Here is a 14,761-nt window from a genome sequence, read left to right as displayed (position 1 = left end):
GGGATTGAACTCAGATCCTTGCATTTGCCAGTCAAGCGCATATCCTACTAAGCCATCTCCCCGGCCCCAGGTACCCTGATTTTTCAAGCCCCCATTTCTTCAGGAGTAAAAACGGACCTTATGAGTCATCTTGGAGGGCTGCCGAGAAGACGACGCGAAATCCAACACCTGCAGCCACCATCAGAGCCTAGCACACAACCGCCCATGCAGAGAGGTGTGGCAAGGAGTGTTGCAGAAAAGGCACCCAAGGCAGAGTTCTCGGCAGTTCTACCCAGCGGCTTGAGGGGCTAAGCTACAAGACGCAGGAAACACAAGGCCGCCCAAGGTGGAAACACACGGGGAAATTTGCAGCAAAAAAAGCCAGCACCACCTGCAGCGGAGAGCTTCTCAGTCCCTGCCCCTAACTGCGCTCAGTGATTCAACAGCTGAGTCTAGCAGGGCACACAGCCAGTCTTAATGCATCCCCGGGGCAGGTCTGGAGTATTACAAGGGGCCACGGCAAGGGCAGGGTCGTGGGCCACCCAGTGCAGACTGCCCCAGGCACCAGCCTTCCCAACAGGGCCACCACTCACCCTCCACAGCAGTGCTAAAACGCCCTCGGGCATCCTATCCCCAGCGTTCCTCAAAGGTAGACAGATCAAATTCAGCCTCTCCCTTCCCAACATCAAGCCCAATCATCGCTTGATTAGAAGGCAGAAGCAGATGCAGAACAGGCGGTGAACTAAGTCATGCTGGTCAGGCATGAATCATGGCCGCCCGCCCAAGCTGATTCACATCTACGGAGCTGTACTTTTCCAAATGGGCAGTGACTGGCTGCATCCTTGTTGTGCACAGAAAGCAGTGACAAGGGGAGGAGGTAAGCAGGGGACCCTGGTCTTGATGGTGGCAGGAGCAGGCCTGCTCCCTGCCCAGACAGAGAGTTACTAGGAATGTGCTTCTCGCTGAGAAAAGGATGGAGAAGTTCTTGTTCGACGGTATTGTGCCTCCTTCTAAGAGCTGTGTCCCTCAGACCATGGGGAGAAATGTTACATCTAGGCTCTAGAACTCTCAAAAACAACACAACTTAAAAGATGGGCAAATAAACGGAGCATAGGCAATACGTGACAGGAGCAAGCAGCACACAATGCCGGGCATAGTGGCGCACACCTGTAATCCCAGTCTCTTGGGAGGCTGAGGCAGGAGGATCACTTCAAGTAAGGAAACGAGCACAGAAAAACGTGCTCAACATCAACAGAACTTAGAAAGACACCATTTTTGACCTCGAGCTCTGATAGCTTTCAATGATCCCAGACTTCCCCTCTGCTCTTTGGTCCACTCCTGGGGACCTCGAAAAGAAGGCCCACAGGTACTGTCTGCCCCCAGGAACTTCCCAGCCACCTGTCTGACCAGCCGGATGGGTACCCTAACCACAGTGTACTGGATCACACAGAACCCCCAAACACAGACCTGTCCGCACTCAGGACAAAACGTGAGCCCTCCTCCAGGGCGAATCTTTTGTGCTGTACTATATGAGCAATAAACTTTATTTCCCATACAAAAGGCGGGAGTGCCTTACCAAAGTGGTCACAGGAGAGGAGATAGAAGCCTTTACTTCCTTTGCTCCACAGATGTTTATGGGAACTCTGTGCCCTGCGTAGTTTTTCATGTAAACAGGGCAGCAATGACAACATGTGATCTGTGGGCTCTCGGCAGTTAGTAGAATAGGAACAAAGGCCCGCAGAGGGAAATAACTTCCCAAACCAGCACAGCAAGTAGCAGCGGTCAATCTGTGTCAGCCCTCGCTCCCTCTTGCACTGATTCTGGGCAAGGGAAGAGAGCTCACCTGGCTGGCACAGGGGCCTTAACCTTGCTTGGGGCCCGTTTCCCAGCAGGTCCTTGAGAAGTGACCAATATTAAGGGGGCTTTTTCCCTGGGAGAGAAAAGGGGAGGGAGAGAGAGATAAAAGCAGCTGTAGGAAGAGGTGGAAGGGGCGAGCAGACTCGGAACTGCCGGGAGGGAGTGCCGTGCTCCCTTCCTGGCTGTGTGGCTGGGAGCTCAGGGTAGGGCATTGTGGGGCTCACAGCGACCCCAACACACTGTCCTACTGGCCACCCAATAAATTTCGTTTCAACATATCTAAAAAGTAAAATGTCTTTTGTGTGTGTGACAGGATCTCTCTATGTAGCCTAGACTGGCTTTGAACTTACAGCAATTCTCCTGCCTCAGCCTCCTGAATGCTGAGATTACTGGCATGCACCACCATGCTAGGCTAAAATGCTCCAATTTAGGCTGTTCATATGCATTAATGTATCACAGAAGCAGCAGTAAACCTCTCTTTTGAAGGATTTCCTGAGGCCGGGCATGGTGATGCATGCCTGTAATCCCAGCACTTAGGACACTGGGGCAGGAGGACTGCTGGGAGTTTGAGACCAGGGTGGACTACAAAACCAAAACACAAAAACAAATGATTGACTTCTCCCAGCTTTTTTTGTTTTAATAAAAAAGGTTTAAGAATGCACAGACAGGGGGGCGGGGTAATGGCTTGGTGGAATAAGCGCTTCCCTGACAAGCACAAGGGCCTGAGTTCAATCCCTGGTTCCGCCAAAAAAAAAAAAAAGACTGCACAGACCTTCTGGTGGGCATCTGTTTTTTCTATTTTCTCCCCACACATGCCACACTTCCCTGTGACCACCACCACAGTGAGGGCCCTACCCCTGTTCCCTTCTGCCCGGGCTGCTGTCTCCTCTGCTGCTCCCAAGACAGAGCCGGGCAGGTGGACAGTGCTGTCTGTCTCTTTGGATGTGGTTTGCATTCCTACAGCCAAGGTCCTCCTGAGCAGGCTGTCAGGACAGACACGGGTAGAGGCCGAAGGTGGCAGCCCCGAAGGTGGCAGCCCGGGCCCCAGCCCCACCCAGCTCCACAGGGCACCGGCACACTGGCTTGCTTGACAGCTGAGCTCAGCCCTCACCTGGCGCTCTGCTCCTCCATATTGCACTCAGCAGTCCTCACCTTCCACCCTCTGGTGCACAGCCCACAGCCCACAGCCCCTCCACTGCCTTTTCAGATCCTCAGGAAGAGAAGTCACACACACGTCTCCCCCACTGCTCGCTCTTTCTGGCTTCTCTGAGGTCTCCAAGTGCACACAAGCCTCCTGGGGACATGGTGAAAATGCGGACTCAAGGTGCAGTAGGCGTGCGATGTGGTCCATGGATCACGTGTGAGCAGCAAAACTCGGTGACAGTGGTTCTCGTGTCCCCAGACCCGAGCATCTTGGACTCTAAATCAGGAAGGCAAAGGCTTGGGCCCTAACTCACACCTACAGACCCAGACCCCGGGGTCCATGGCAACCAGCTCTCCAGGCAAGGGCTGCTTCTGGGCAAAAGCCACTGACCTCAGGAGGGGCAGCAGAACCTCTCTGCTTCTCCCAGAGAGCTTTGCAGGTCCTCAGCTTTAGAATCACCCCTGGAGGGTTTTCCTATCACGGCTACTGGGGCTTGCCAAGGCCTACTGAATCATAATTGAGGCCCAGGAACCTGTATTTCACCCACCCAGGGGGAGCAGGGTGGGTGAGCAGACACAGCACAGGGTAGCGGAAGACACCTGCACTGGCACTAGGTCAGAGAGCCCGAGTCTGCATCCTGGTCTGGGCATTCGCTGTGTACCCAGGGACCCGTCTTCCCTGTAGGAGAACTCCACTGCCACCTGAGATTTGTTACGGGCTATAATTAAACAGTGCTGCTGAAGCACCTGACTCTCTCTGGTTCTCACGCCTACCTTTCCTCTGCTGAATAAAGACTCCCCTGGGCACAGTCAGGAGAGGAAACCCAGAGGAAGCTGATGTAGGAAAGGCCTCACATGGCCCAGGCCCAGGTGGGAGCCTGCGACAGGCGCACTGCTGCCGGCTGCCTGTTATCACTGAGCGTTAAAAGGTTCCCCCTCACCAGTCTAGGCCTGGCTTACTCTGCTGCCCTGCTGGGCCCCAACCTCATGAGCGAGCCTGAGATGCAGAGCCTCAGGGCACCCCAGACCTGTCTTTTTATTTTGTATGTATTTACTGCCAACCAAAGGCCCAAAGTCTGCTGCACTGTCTGTGGCATACCCGATACATCCGCCATGGTGCCTGCCACAGCCAGCACCCTTCCTGGCTGATACTTCTGAGCCTAAGGTCCCTTCTCAGGAAACAGGGCTGGGAGCAGCGTATTGCTGGTGGACAAGCAGCTGCTAAGTGGACCATCAAAGCAAGCTGGCCAACAAGGACAAGAGAGGTGGCTGAGCCTAGCGGAGTGGCTCCTCCAAGCCAGGCCTGGTGGCACAAACCTGTAATCCCAGATACTTGGAAGGCTGAGGCAGGATGAGTGATCAAGCCCAGGAGCTTGAGGGCAGCCTGGGCAACAAAGCAAGACTCCATCTCAAAGGAAGACATGCCAGCTCCCTCCAGATGGGGCAGAGGGACGCTGGCCAGCTCCTAACAAGAGGAACATGAGGCGATAGGCTATGCAGAGGGGATGAGGGGTGGCTAGAGATGATGAATTCTCTGGCCAAAACTGGGGCTGGGAGGCTTTATCCCAGCACCACTGCCCACCCACACAGGGCCCCCAGGTATCCTCACAGTGCACCTTCCTTCTCTCGGTGACACCTGGGAGCCCCTCAGCACTGCTTGAAGAGTCCTGCCTGTGCCTGCCCGCTGCTACCTATCAGCTCTAGAGCTGGTGGGAAGATCCTGCATAAGGCCTGGAGGGGGACTTCAGAAACAATGGCATCCGCTCCTGTGTTCTGCCTTCTATCCCCACTAATGCACCTAAATTCAGAGAATATGTTTTGTATCTGACCATGTTTCTGATTCTTTGCTGATTTTAAAATCTCTGCCTCTGTCTAAGCACAGTGCCAGGTAGAAAGTAGAAATTCCACTAGCAGAACCCCCATCCCAGAGCCAAGAGCTCAAGAGCAGGGATGTGTTTCCTGCCGCCTGAACACCACACAGGCACCGGCAAGAACTCCAGCTAAGCAACAGGGCCAAGACCTCAAAGCCTGGGGGCCCGCAGCCTGAGGCAGCTCCAGCCAGACCTCTTGCTCTTGTGCTATGTCCCAGCTGCGTGGCTTCTCCCCTCCAGCAGCAACTCTCAGGGCCCGCCAGTCCATAAGTGCAGCCCTGGAGCCCAGTGACAGCACTGCCAGCAGAGACCTGGAAGGACAGGTTAGGCCGCTGCTGGGCCTGAGGTCCTTATGAGAGGCCTGATGGAGCTTGTTAGCCCCTTTGCCCTAGCCGCGGAAGACACAGCGGGAAGCCATACTGCAGCAGGGCGCAAGCTCTCCCCAGACACCAAGCCTGCCAGTACCTTGATCTCAGGCCTCCCAGCCTGCCAAGCTCTGAAGATCTCTTGCTCTGGACAGATAGACAGGAGAAGTGCTTACTGCCCTAGTCAGGCCATGGAGGCACCGGGAAGACTGGAAAAAAGGCAACAGGGCCGATGGGGTAAAGAACATTCCTTCCCATTGCCATCTGCCTCCCTAGAAAGCGCACCAGAGGCGCAGCCTGACAGACAGACGCGCACAGCCATTAGGAACACAAGGGAGGTCACGATCCTGCCACAAATTAACTGCCTGGGTCCTGGGAACACCAGCTAATCCTTCCTGGCCTCTGCTTCCTCACCTGTTAGCGAGTGGTGATGAGTCTGAGGCCAGAGTTGTCTGAAATGCGACTTGAAGGCTCTCTCACTGTCCCTTGGGGGAGGGGACCCAAACTTAGTCCCAGGGGACAGAAAGAGCTCTAAGAGGAGGAAGGAGCTCCCTACAGGGAGGAGAGTGGGCCTGCAGGGTTACCGCAGAGAGCTGAGGCAAAGAGCAGGCACCAAGAGGAGTGTTTCATCAAAATAGAAAATGCCATCCACTGTGGTGCTAACAGCCACAACCTCGACCCTGGCAAAGCTAGCATGTGCCGGTGGGCAGGGCAGCACCTGTCTCCCTCCTGCTAGCACTACATGGGTTAATGTCAGGTGCCAGCTCACCGCCTGCCGAGTAAGTGCCACCCACATGCCTCACTGGAAACAGGCCTGCCTCTGCGGGCCAAGTACTATCACCACCATCAACCACAGCCCAGAGGACCATCGGCCGACCTGAGCCTTTTCATTAGCAATTCAACTCCACAACAAGGAACAATTTAATACACCTGAAACCCAAAGCAGACACCCAATCTCCCGGGCAACACTGGTTCCTGTTACCAAGTGCCAGTCCCAGGAATGCCCCAGCCCCCTCCCCCTGTAGGAGACTGGCATGTGCTGGATATGGGGCGTCTCTGCGAGGTGTGACAAGAGGTCACCTCTGAGCAACAAGATTCAAGCAAAAGCAGCCCTGTCTAAGGGTGGCTGTCTGCTTTCGCTACCCAAACAAGGCATCATAATAACCCCCCTCCCTCATTCCCATCTCTGGGCAAAGTATTTATTTCTCTGGGTCCTTTTGTCCCCCCTGTATTTAGGACAGGGTTTACAGGGTCTACAGGATCTCACTATGTAGATCGGACTCAGCAATTCTCCTGTTTTCAGCCTCCTAAATTCTGGGATTACAGGGGCGTGTGGTGTGGTGACACCCAGTCTCAATCGCCCAGCCTCAATGGCTGTCTCAGCGAGCCCCCCCCCCCCAGGGGGAAGGGTCCCACACAGCATGCTGGGATTCCTCAAGCTCTGCCTAAGCAGGCACTTTAGTCTGCTGAGCTATCAGGCTGGCCCATTTCTCTGGGTCTTAATGATGCTTTTTCCCCTGAGGGAACACAGGAGAAGAGCAGGAAAGAGAACCCAAGAGTGCAGAGAGGAAGCTGTAGAGTCAAGGCGAAGGGGATCCTGGCACAGAACCATCCGTCCCAGCAACTGGACAAGGGGAGAGGATGGGAACGTTCTGTCCACACCTGCCACTGGTCACCCCCCCTCTGCCTTCTGTTGGGTGACTTCTGGCCTCCCTGCTGAGCTACATGCTGACCTTCTCTGTGGGACCAAGCGTTCCTCCCTTGTGGGGAAAAGGTGCACCGTGGCTCTCAGAGCAATGGCCTTAGTCAGCGTTGCCATATCTGGCTCCATGAGGGACAAGAAACAGAAACATGTAAGAAAGGGCCCTGATTCCACCAGGCACAAACTGAGTTAGGCACAAACTCAGCCAAAGCTGTAGTTTGACCTCGAATGAACGGGGATCAAAGGCTGACGCAGCTGTCTACCCAAGCGGTTCTGGGATTGCACGTTGGCACTCTATCCTTCTTTTTCAAAACTCAAACACATCACATGCAACCCATGCAGGTGCACCCCCTCCCACAGAGGGCCATAGTGAGCAGGGGGCCAGCACCACGTGGGAGGCCATGACCTTCCCATGAGACCTGTGAGGGGCAGTCTCCAGAAACACAAGACCCAGGAGCCCAGGGCTGTTATCAAACACGAGGGTTTCCCAGCCTGGCTCTGACCCTCGGGAGGCTGGAAAGCAAGCATGGTCCAGGGCTGGAGCCCCAGAAACTCCTTCCTCAGAGCTGACCGAGGAGGTAGGCCTGCAGGATCATTCCAGAAGCCTGGCTGAACACAGAGATGCCAACCCTTCCCCTCCACACCCACCAGAGGACCTGGGCACACAGGGCCCATGGAAGCCACTGTCTTCCTCCCTGTGTCTGCGCTACTGTTTCTCCTACAGCACGTGCCTGAGCAGTAGAGCCGGAAGCCAGTGGGAACAGTTCACTCCACAGAGTCGCCGTCCTTCTCTGTCCCAGCCACATGCCTAGTACAGTGAGTTTCTCACTGTCACATGAGTCCCATGAAACCACTGCTACCATCTTTTGGGGGAAGGATCCTCCAGGAAAATACATTCATTCATTCACTCACTCGCTCATTCACTCAGTTATTCAATGCTTACTGTATGCCAAGAACTGAGCTGGGTACTCTCGGGCAAGCAGTGAACAGAAACCAGACAGCCCTGTCCTCAGAGCCTCTGTTCTAGGGGCCAGACGATCAGTAAACTAATCATTTTGAAGAGCAATGGGGTTAAGAAGCAAAAGCAGGATGAAGAGAACACAGAGGGAGGAAAGAGTGCAAGCCACTTTAGCTGGCTGCGCAGCAAAGATGTGTTACAGGAGGTGGCAGGGAGTCGACTGCAGGCGACCTAAAGGACCAGAGCCCCAGGCCAACGAAGCAGCAAGCATCTGCAGGTAGCGACACCCTTCGGACAAACCTGGTCTTCTGCTGCAAAGGGCGAGGGCAAAGCCCTTGCCTCGTCTTAGATCTCAGAGGGACCCGCCTATGTGCACAAGAGTGTGCACACACACGCTACACACAACAAAGCCACAGAAGTCCCAACTTGAAGAATACACCAAAAAAGTTCTGAAACACAAGTGAGGCCAACTTCGGAGCTCCTCATCCTGCTTCCTGATGAGATCTCTACACGAGGACAGTCTGTCCCTGTGCGTGGTGGACACTCAGCGCATGACTTCCCTTCCCTCTGCAGCCTCTGTACAGCAGGCCGTGTGCTCAGCTACCCTCCGAGCCTGGTGCTCTGAGCCTGTGCCAACACTAGCCAGCCTACCGACCACTCCCCACTCCAGCCTCCTTCATCCAGGCCTGCTTCTCCACTGAAGGCTCAGGGAAGAAGACATTGGAGCGTGGAGCCCCAGCAGCAAGCACCTAGGAAGGGAAAAGGCCTCCAGATGCATCTGTGCTCACATAGAGCTGGTACAGCGACCGCCTAGCAAGGGCCTCCCTGCATTGAACCTTCATGACCATGGTGTGGCTGCTCCCAGCTAGTCCTGCCCCAGCAGCAGCCCCAGTTGGTGAGAAGGCCCAGGGAGAGGATGTGTGTCTCCCCTGACCTGTTTCCTAGGGAATCCTTCTCAGCCTTCAGACCCCACTCAAGTGCCCCTACTTCTACGAGGCTCCAGGGAGGGACTTCTCATTCCTCTGTAATCCCAAAGCCTCTGACAACCCCTTTGCATAGTACTGTTTGGAAGTCTGACTCCCCGAGTACACTATGAGCTCCCAGGGGACAAGCCAGCAGCATCTTCATGGCATGTTCTTGTTGCTTGGCAGAAGGGAGATAATTAATTATTATTCAACAGGGCATAAGTGCCTGCCTGGCAAGGGAAAGGTCCTGAGTTCGATCCCTGGTACCCAAAAAGAAAAAAGAAAAAAACATACAAAAAACCAAATATTATTCAACAAAGCTGAATACCTGGGATATAGCTTAAGGACACAAGTACAGGGTCCTGAGTTCAATTTCTGGTATAGACACACACACACACACACCTATATAATATATATATATATATATATATATATATATATATATGATAGATGGCAGGAAAAAAATGAACGAATCAGTGAGTGAATGAAGCCAGTATACGCCAACAGTGTGAGAGGACAAAGGAAAATTTTAATCAGGGAAGAGAGCCAACTACTGGTCTTCCTGGTAGACCAGAGTTCTCAGTGAATCTTCATCCAAACATTAACAGAAGGCCAACACTTGGATCCCCTGGAGACCCCAGCCCTGCCTCTCAGTGTAAGGGCGAGTAAGGGAAGCAGGGTGCTCATGGGGTGGGGACACATACTCTCTCCCCTTTGGCTCATGGGAGAAAGGTTCTGCTTGGCAACCTGTAGAAGGGACCCCCGGGAGGAAGGGCACGCCCCAGGCAACCTAGAGAAACGGGAGGGGAGGGGGTGGCTCCAGTCTGGGGAGTCATCAGCTCTTCGCGAGCCTGCTCAGTGGAGGAATTAAACATCTAAGAAGCCCTCACCTCCTTGCAAAGCTCACTGACCAGGCAGAAAGGCCAAGGAGAGGTCACAGACCCACACAGAAAACTGGCAGTTTTACAAGGAAACAGAAACAAATATTAGATTACAGAAGGAGGCATTCTGAGAAGAGCTGGCAATCAAGGTAGAAGGGGAACAGCCAATATCGACTTTCACGTTATAAAGCTCCTCACCAGGCTGCTCAGGAAGGGGGAGGAGGAGGCAGGAACGGAAAGCAGGGCGTTTAGGGAGGGCGGAGGGAAGCAACCCTGAAAGCGGTGAGGGAATCTGCAGATCTGGGAAGCTGGTGCAGATGCGTGGATCACCCAAAACCCTCTGTGGCCTCAGACGTGTTCATCCCCCGTGGTCACCTCCCTGGGGAAGAGAGTGGGTGGGAGACCAGGTCTGCGCCTGTGTTAGAAGAGGAATGCACAAGTGCAGGCTGGAGGTGGGGGACACTTTGGAGACAGCCCTGGGCTCGAAGCAGAGCTGCTCTGTCCTCCCAGGGTACCCTACTCCTCTTCACCTCCTCACCAAGTCACTTCTCCTCCTCAGATACTAGATTCCAGGGCAGCCGGGTGCTGGGGCAGAAAGTGAAATGAAACACAAGAGCCCACTCACGTGTCCTGCTGCTGAGCATGCACCCGACACAAGGTGGGTTTTCGGTCAGCAGTGCGGAACCTGGGAGAGATGGATGGGTGGGCTGACCTCACAGCCTGGTACTCACAGTATACTGGTCTCTGTGACACAGGAATAACAATACAGTGATGGCAGCCATCTTTTTATTGAGAGCTCTGATAAGTGCTTCTTATCCATTAGCTTCTGTAATCTTCCCAACAGCCATTAAGATTCTGCCACTATCTTCAATTTAGAGATTCAGAGCTTAGCACAGAGATGTTAAACAGTGTTTGCAGGTCACAGAGCCAGTACAGGCACAGAGACTGTCCCCACCCTGCTCAGAACTCTCATGCGGCTCACCTGTTCTTCCTTTCCACTGGGGAACAGGGTGGGAAGAGCCCGGCTCCTACGAGCTGCCCCTGAAGCAGAGAGCAGAACCATCCCTGGCTCCCGTGCCCCATGTCACCCTGCATCTGTACACGGCTTCTCAGCTCTCAGGGATCTTCGGATTCCAGGGCCTAACACCCCAGTGTTAGGTCCCTCAGCTCTAGTGCCATGGACTTTCCTTCCCTCTCCCTCACCCCTCAGCCATCCTGCCTGGTCAGGGCCTCAGGCGGCTGGAGCTGTTCTGCCAGCACTTCCTGAAGGTGAGACCACAGCTCCGCTGAGGAGGCAGCCTCAGGCCACAGTGGCCCAAGCAGTCCAACCAGAAAGTCAGCAGCCAAGGCAGACTCCTCACCCAAACAGGGAGCAGCCTAAGGGTGGCTTTTCAAACAAAAGGTCTAGAGACCTCGTGAGGCCTACTCAGGGGAGACAAAGGATGAGAAAACCAACTCCTGGACAGCCCCTTGAGCTTGAATTAGTGGCTTACAGACCACTTGGGTCACCACGTGAAAGGGCAGCAAGGGCCTGGGATAGTGTCCATGTAGGATGAGCCCCTTCCCTCATCTGAAAGGAGATCCAGGTAATCATGTCCCTTGAGGTGGGGTGTGAGGGGAAGGAGGAGCTAGCTAAGAGGGTCACTGAGCCAGGACACGTAGCTGCACAGCCCTCGACCAGCCCCCCTGCTTCAAGTCTTAACCCCCTCTTTCAGCCAACAGCAAAAGCACCCTTGTCAAAACCTTTTCATCCACTGCTAGGCTCGAGGCCCACCAGGCCCTTGATGCCTCTGCCCACAGCTCCACCTTCAGCCTTCAGCAATGCAACAACACATATGGAGTCACCACGCTAAAGGGCAGCAAGGGCCTGGGATAGCGTCCATGTAGGATGAGCTCCTTCCCTCACCTGAAAGGAGATCCAGGTAATCATGTCCCTTGAGGTGGGGTGCGAGGTGAAGGAGGAGTTAAGACTGAAAGAGAGGGTTAAGACTGGTATCCGGCTGCCCGGGGTAGAACAGGAGCCAGGAAAACAAAGAGGGCTAAGACTGCCTTCCACAAGGCACCTATCTTTTGGGAGACAGAGATGAACAGAGGAATGTTTTTCTTCTCCCTTAAGAGCTCCCGGCTGCTGCAGCCAGACTGGCCAGTCCTGTGAGCACCCACGCACCTCACACCTCTGTCATCTCTGCTCACTGCTGTTCATCTGCTCCGTTCTGCTGGGGGGACCAACCAACCAGAGAGCCCACCCTGGAGGGCCCTGCTGGCCTTCCCTGCTGGCCGGCTGGATTTCTCAGGGGCCTCTTCCCTCTGGTCTCCAGAAGCACTTGCTCTCTTCTCACCACTGTGCCCATCCCCTTCCCTGGCTGCTTCAGGGCACATCTTCCCTGTTTAACATGGACAAGCACCAGCAGACCTTTCAAGAGCCCTTCGTTAAGAGGCGCAGTGAGGGCTGAGCCTCTGTGCTCAAGAGTGCTGCACCAAGTACTTCTGGTTATTATCTCCTCTTGGCAATCATTTTTTGGGACATGGGGGAGTTTTCTGCCTGTGTTTTGCTCTCCCAGTTGTTGCGCTCAACCAGATATCCTGTGCTCATTCTACAGGATATCTCTAAAATGCCTGGACTGGTGCTTTGTGGAATGCTTAATTACTGTAACAGACAAGGTCGTCCTGTCGGGAAATAGCTGTAGGCACAGAACCCAAGGCTGTGACTCCTCCTGTGCACCAGCCCCCATCTGGGAACACAGCTGCAGGAGAAAGGGACACCCACACTGGCACACACCCAGCTGCAGGGCCACCTGCCCACCTGCCAGACCGAGAGATGGAGGAGGGGCAGGCAGCGCCTTTGTTCACCTGCAAGATCTCCTCGTGGCTCCTCAGCAGGCTCTTCTACAAAATGTCATAGCAAGCACAGTACACAGCAGGTCACACAAAAGAGCCTTTCTAGATGACATCAGCATGAGCCAAGAATCTGAACTTTGCCTTGGCAGTAACCATCCAACTGCCTGATTTTCCCCTTTCACACACAAAAGAGACACCTCCAAGAATGCTGCCTAGATCAGCACCCCCATGGTGAAGGACTAGATATAACTGACTCTGGTGACTGTATGTTATTCATCCCAGAACCTCCCAAGGCTAGGACACACGGCACATGTTTTTCAGAGAATGAATATGACTCGGCCACCCTTGGTTTTCTTGGCTCCTACCTATCCTTCCATCTCCTCAGAAAACTTTCCAAGTCACCTAAAGAAAAAAACTTCTCTCAGTCATCCAACCCTTTCCCTTAAGCTTCAGTTAATGCTGAAAATACAGCAAGATGAAGGAGAATAGGAAGCTTTAAATAAGAAAGTACTTAAGAAACCCACTGGGGCAGGTTTAACAAGGTTGGCATGAAGAAAGGCGATTTCCTTATTCCACAGAACCCAAGGCCTCCTCTGTAGCCTATGGACAGGAGATGGAGGAAGAATTCTGAAAATTGTCTCTGGGTTTCCTGCCAACACACCAAGAGCCTCGCCTCCATTTACCTCTGCCCAGAGGGATTCTGGAAAAGTTCCTGACCCACCTCTCACTTACCTTTGGCAGGAAGAAGGCTTCTAAGAAGGGAGATTACAGGGTAAAGAGACAAGAAGTATTAGAGATTAGCACTGTGGGGCAAAGGATCCTCAGAAGGTCTACCATGGTATGCTACAAACAGAGGGTCCCTCATCTATCTGCTGAGGACGTGGGACCTGAGTCTCCTAGGGAGGTGCACTCTCTGTGACACTAGGAAAGAGTATTGAGCATCTGCAATAAGGGGCAGTGATGCTCTCCAAGGGAAAGGCAAATCATGTCCAGGACTTGGATGTGGCCAGGAAGCCAAGCAGGACTGCTCTTCAGGGAGGCCAGGGCCCCAGGCAGTCGATAGTTCTCTGCGAAGAGCTGGTCAGTTCCCAGCACCAGGCTCACATCAAAATTTGCCACTGCCAGTTTCAGTACGTGGTAACCTGTTGACCTTTGTCCCTAAGCCGACAACCTGGCCTCTTCCTCCATCTGGTCCCCCGCTCCCTCTCACAACTTTCCCCAGCACCTGTCTCCTCCCTGGGGCGCCAGAGGCCCAGTGCTTGTGGCCCACCTCTCTCCCCACAGTGTCTCTCACAACACTCTGCTCCTCCAGGCTGCAGCCTCTGTCTCGCAAGGTGCCTGTGCTGTGCTGATGTTGAGCAGGAGAGGAATCCCGGACGAAGCTGGGAACTGGAGCCCTCCCCAGGGCCGGGGGCTTCTTCTAGGAGGGCATTCCAACGAGGTGACACCCCCCCCAACCGTGCCCTGCTGTGCCCAGCCAGCGCACCACGGAGAGCTGCTCCACCGCTGGCCAGGGTGGAACCAAGCAGCGTGGGCATAAGCCCCCCATTCAGGTTCCCACACGAGGGATCTTTCACGACCCCTCATGCGCGAGGAGGCAGGGAGGCCACAGAGCTACTCCCAGAATAGGCGACACCCACCCCGAGGCAGCTCTAGAATGCCCCAGGCCTTGTCCCTCTCTCCACCGGCAGATCGGCGAGAGAGACCTCGGCCCTGGCCGCCCACCCACCCCGCCGCGATTCGGGGTCCGGCGAGCGCCCCTGACCTTCCGCGGCTTCTGCAGCCTCCTTCCGGACAAACATCCTTAACCGCCTCGCGGGCGCCCTGGCCTCCCCAGGTGTCCCACCTCGGGACTCACCTTCTCCCCGCGCCCCTCCTCGTCCTGGCTTCGGGCTGGGTCACCCCGAGCCCGCACCCCCGTCCGCCCGCCCCGGCCCGGCGCCCCGCCCGTGTCCTGGTCGGGGGTCCGGTGGGACCGAGCTCCGGCCTCGCGCGCCCGCCCGCCGGCCACCGCCCCTCACCGATGGTGGAGATGTGCGAGGAGTGGAACTCGTTGTCGGTGAAGCGGCACAGCAGGCAGGTCTTGCCCACCCCCGAGTCCCCGATCAGCAGCAGCCTGAACAGCACGTCGTACTGCTTCGCCATGGCTGGGCCCGCGGGGCCGGGGGCGGGCGGAGCGCGCTCAGCCCCGCGCGGCGGCGG

The 14,761-nt window shown here is 55.1% G+C and overlaps 1 protein-coding gene across 4 annotated transcripts in view; it reads right to left on the bottom strand.

The window, feature by feature from the left end:
• The window catches only part of Rab15 (RAB15, member RAS oncogene family), a 21,440-nt gene extending 6,685 nt beyond the window's left edge, over nucleotides 1–14,755 (bottom strand). For 2 of the 4 annotated variants that reach the window (XM_023702853.1, XM_004624782.2), the window contains exon 1: nucleotides 14,581–14,755. In XM_023702853.1, the coding sequence (XP_023558621.1) occupies nucleotides 14,581–14,704 (124 nt within the window). In that variant the 5' untranslated portion in view covers nucleotides 14,705–14,755. Of the gene's footprint in view, nucleotides 1–1,555; nucleotides 1,773–10,703; nucleotides 10,967–14,580 lie in introns of those variants that run through there. The other 2 variants (XM_023702864.1, XM_023702860.1) reach the window with 2 other exon arrangements.
• Nucleotides 14,756–14,761: the final 6 nt, after the last annotated feature.

Source organism: Octodon degus, unplaced genomic scaffold (assembly GCF_000260255.1).
Source record: "Octodon degus isolate 3935 unplaced genomic scaffold, OctDeg1.0 scaffold00007, whole genome shotgun sequence".
In the NCBI taxonomy this organism is placed as follows: Eukaryota; Metazoa; Chordata; class Mammalia; order Rodentia; family Octodontidae; genus Octodon; species Octodon degus.
Note: the sequence above shows the minus strand (reverse complement) of the source record. Positions and strands in the feature narration are given on the sequence as shown.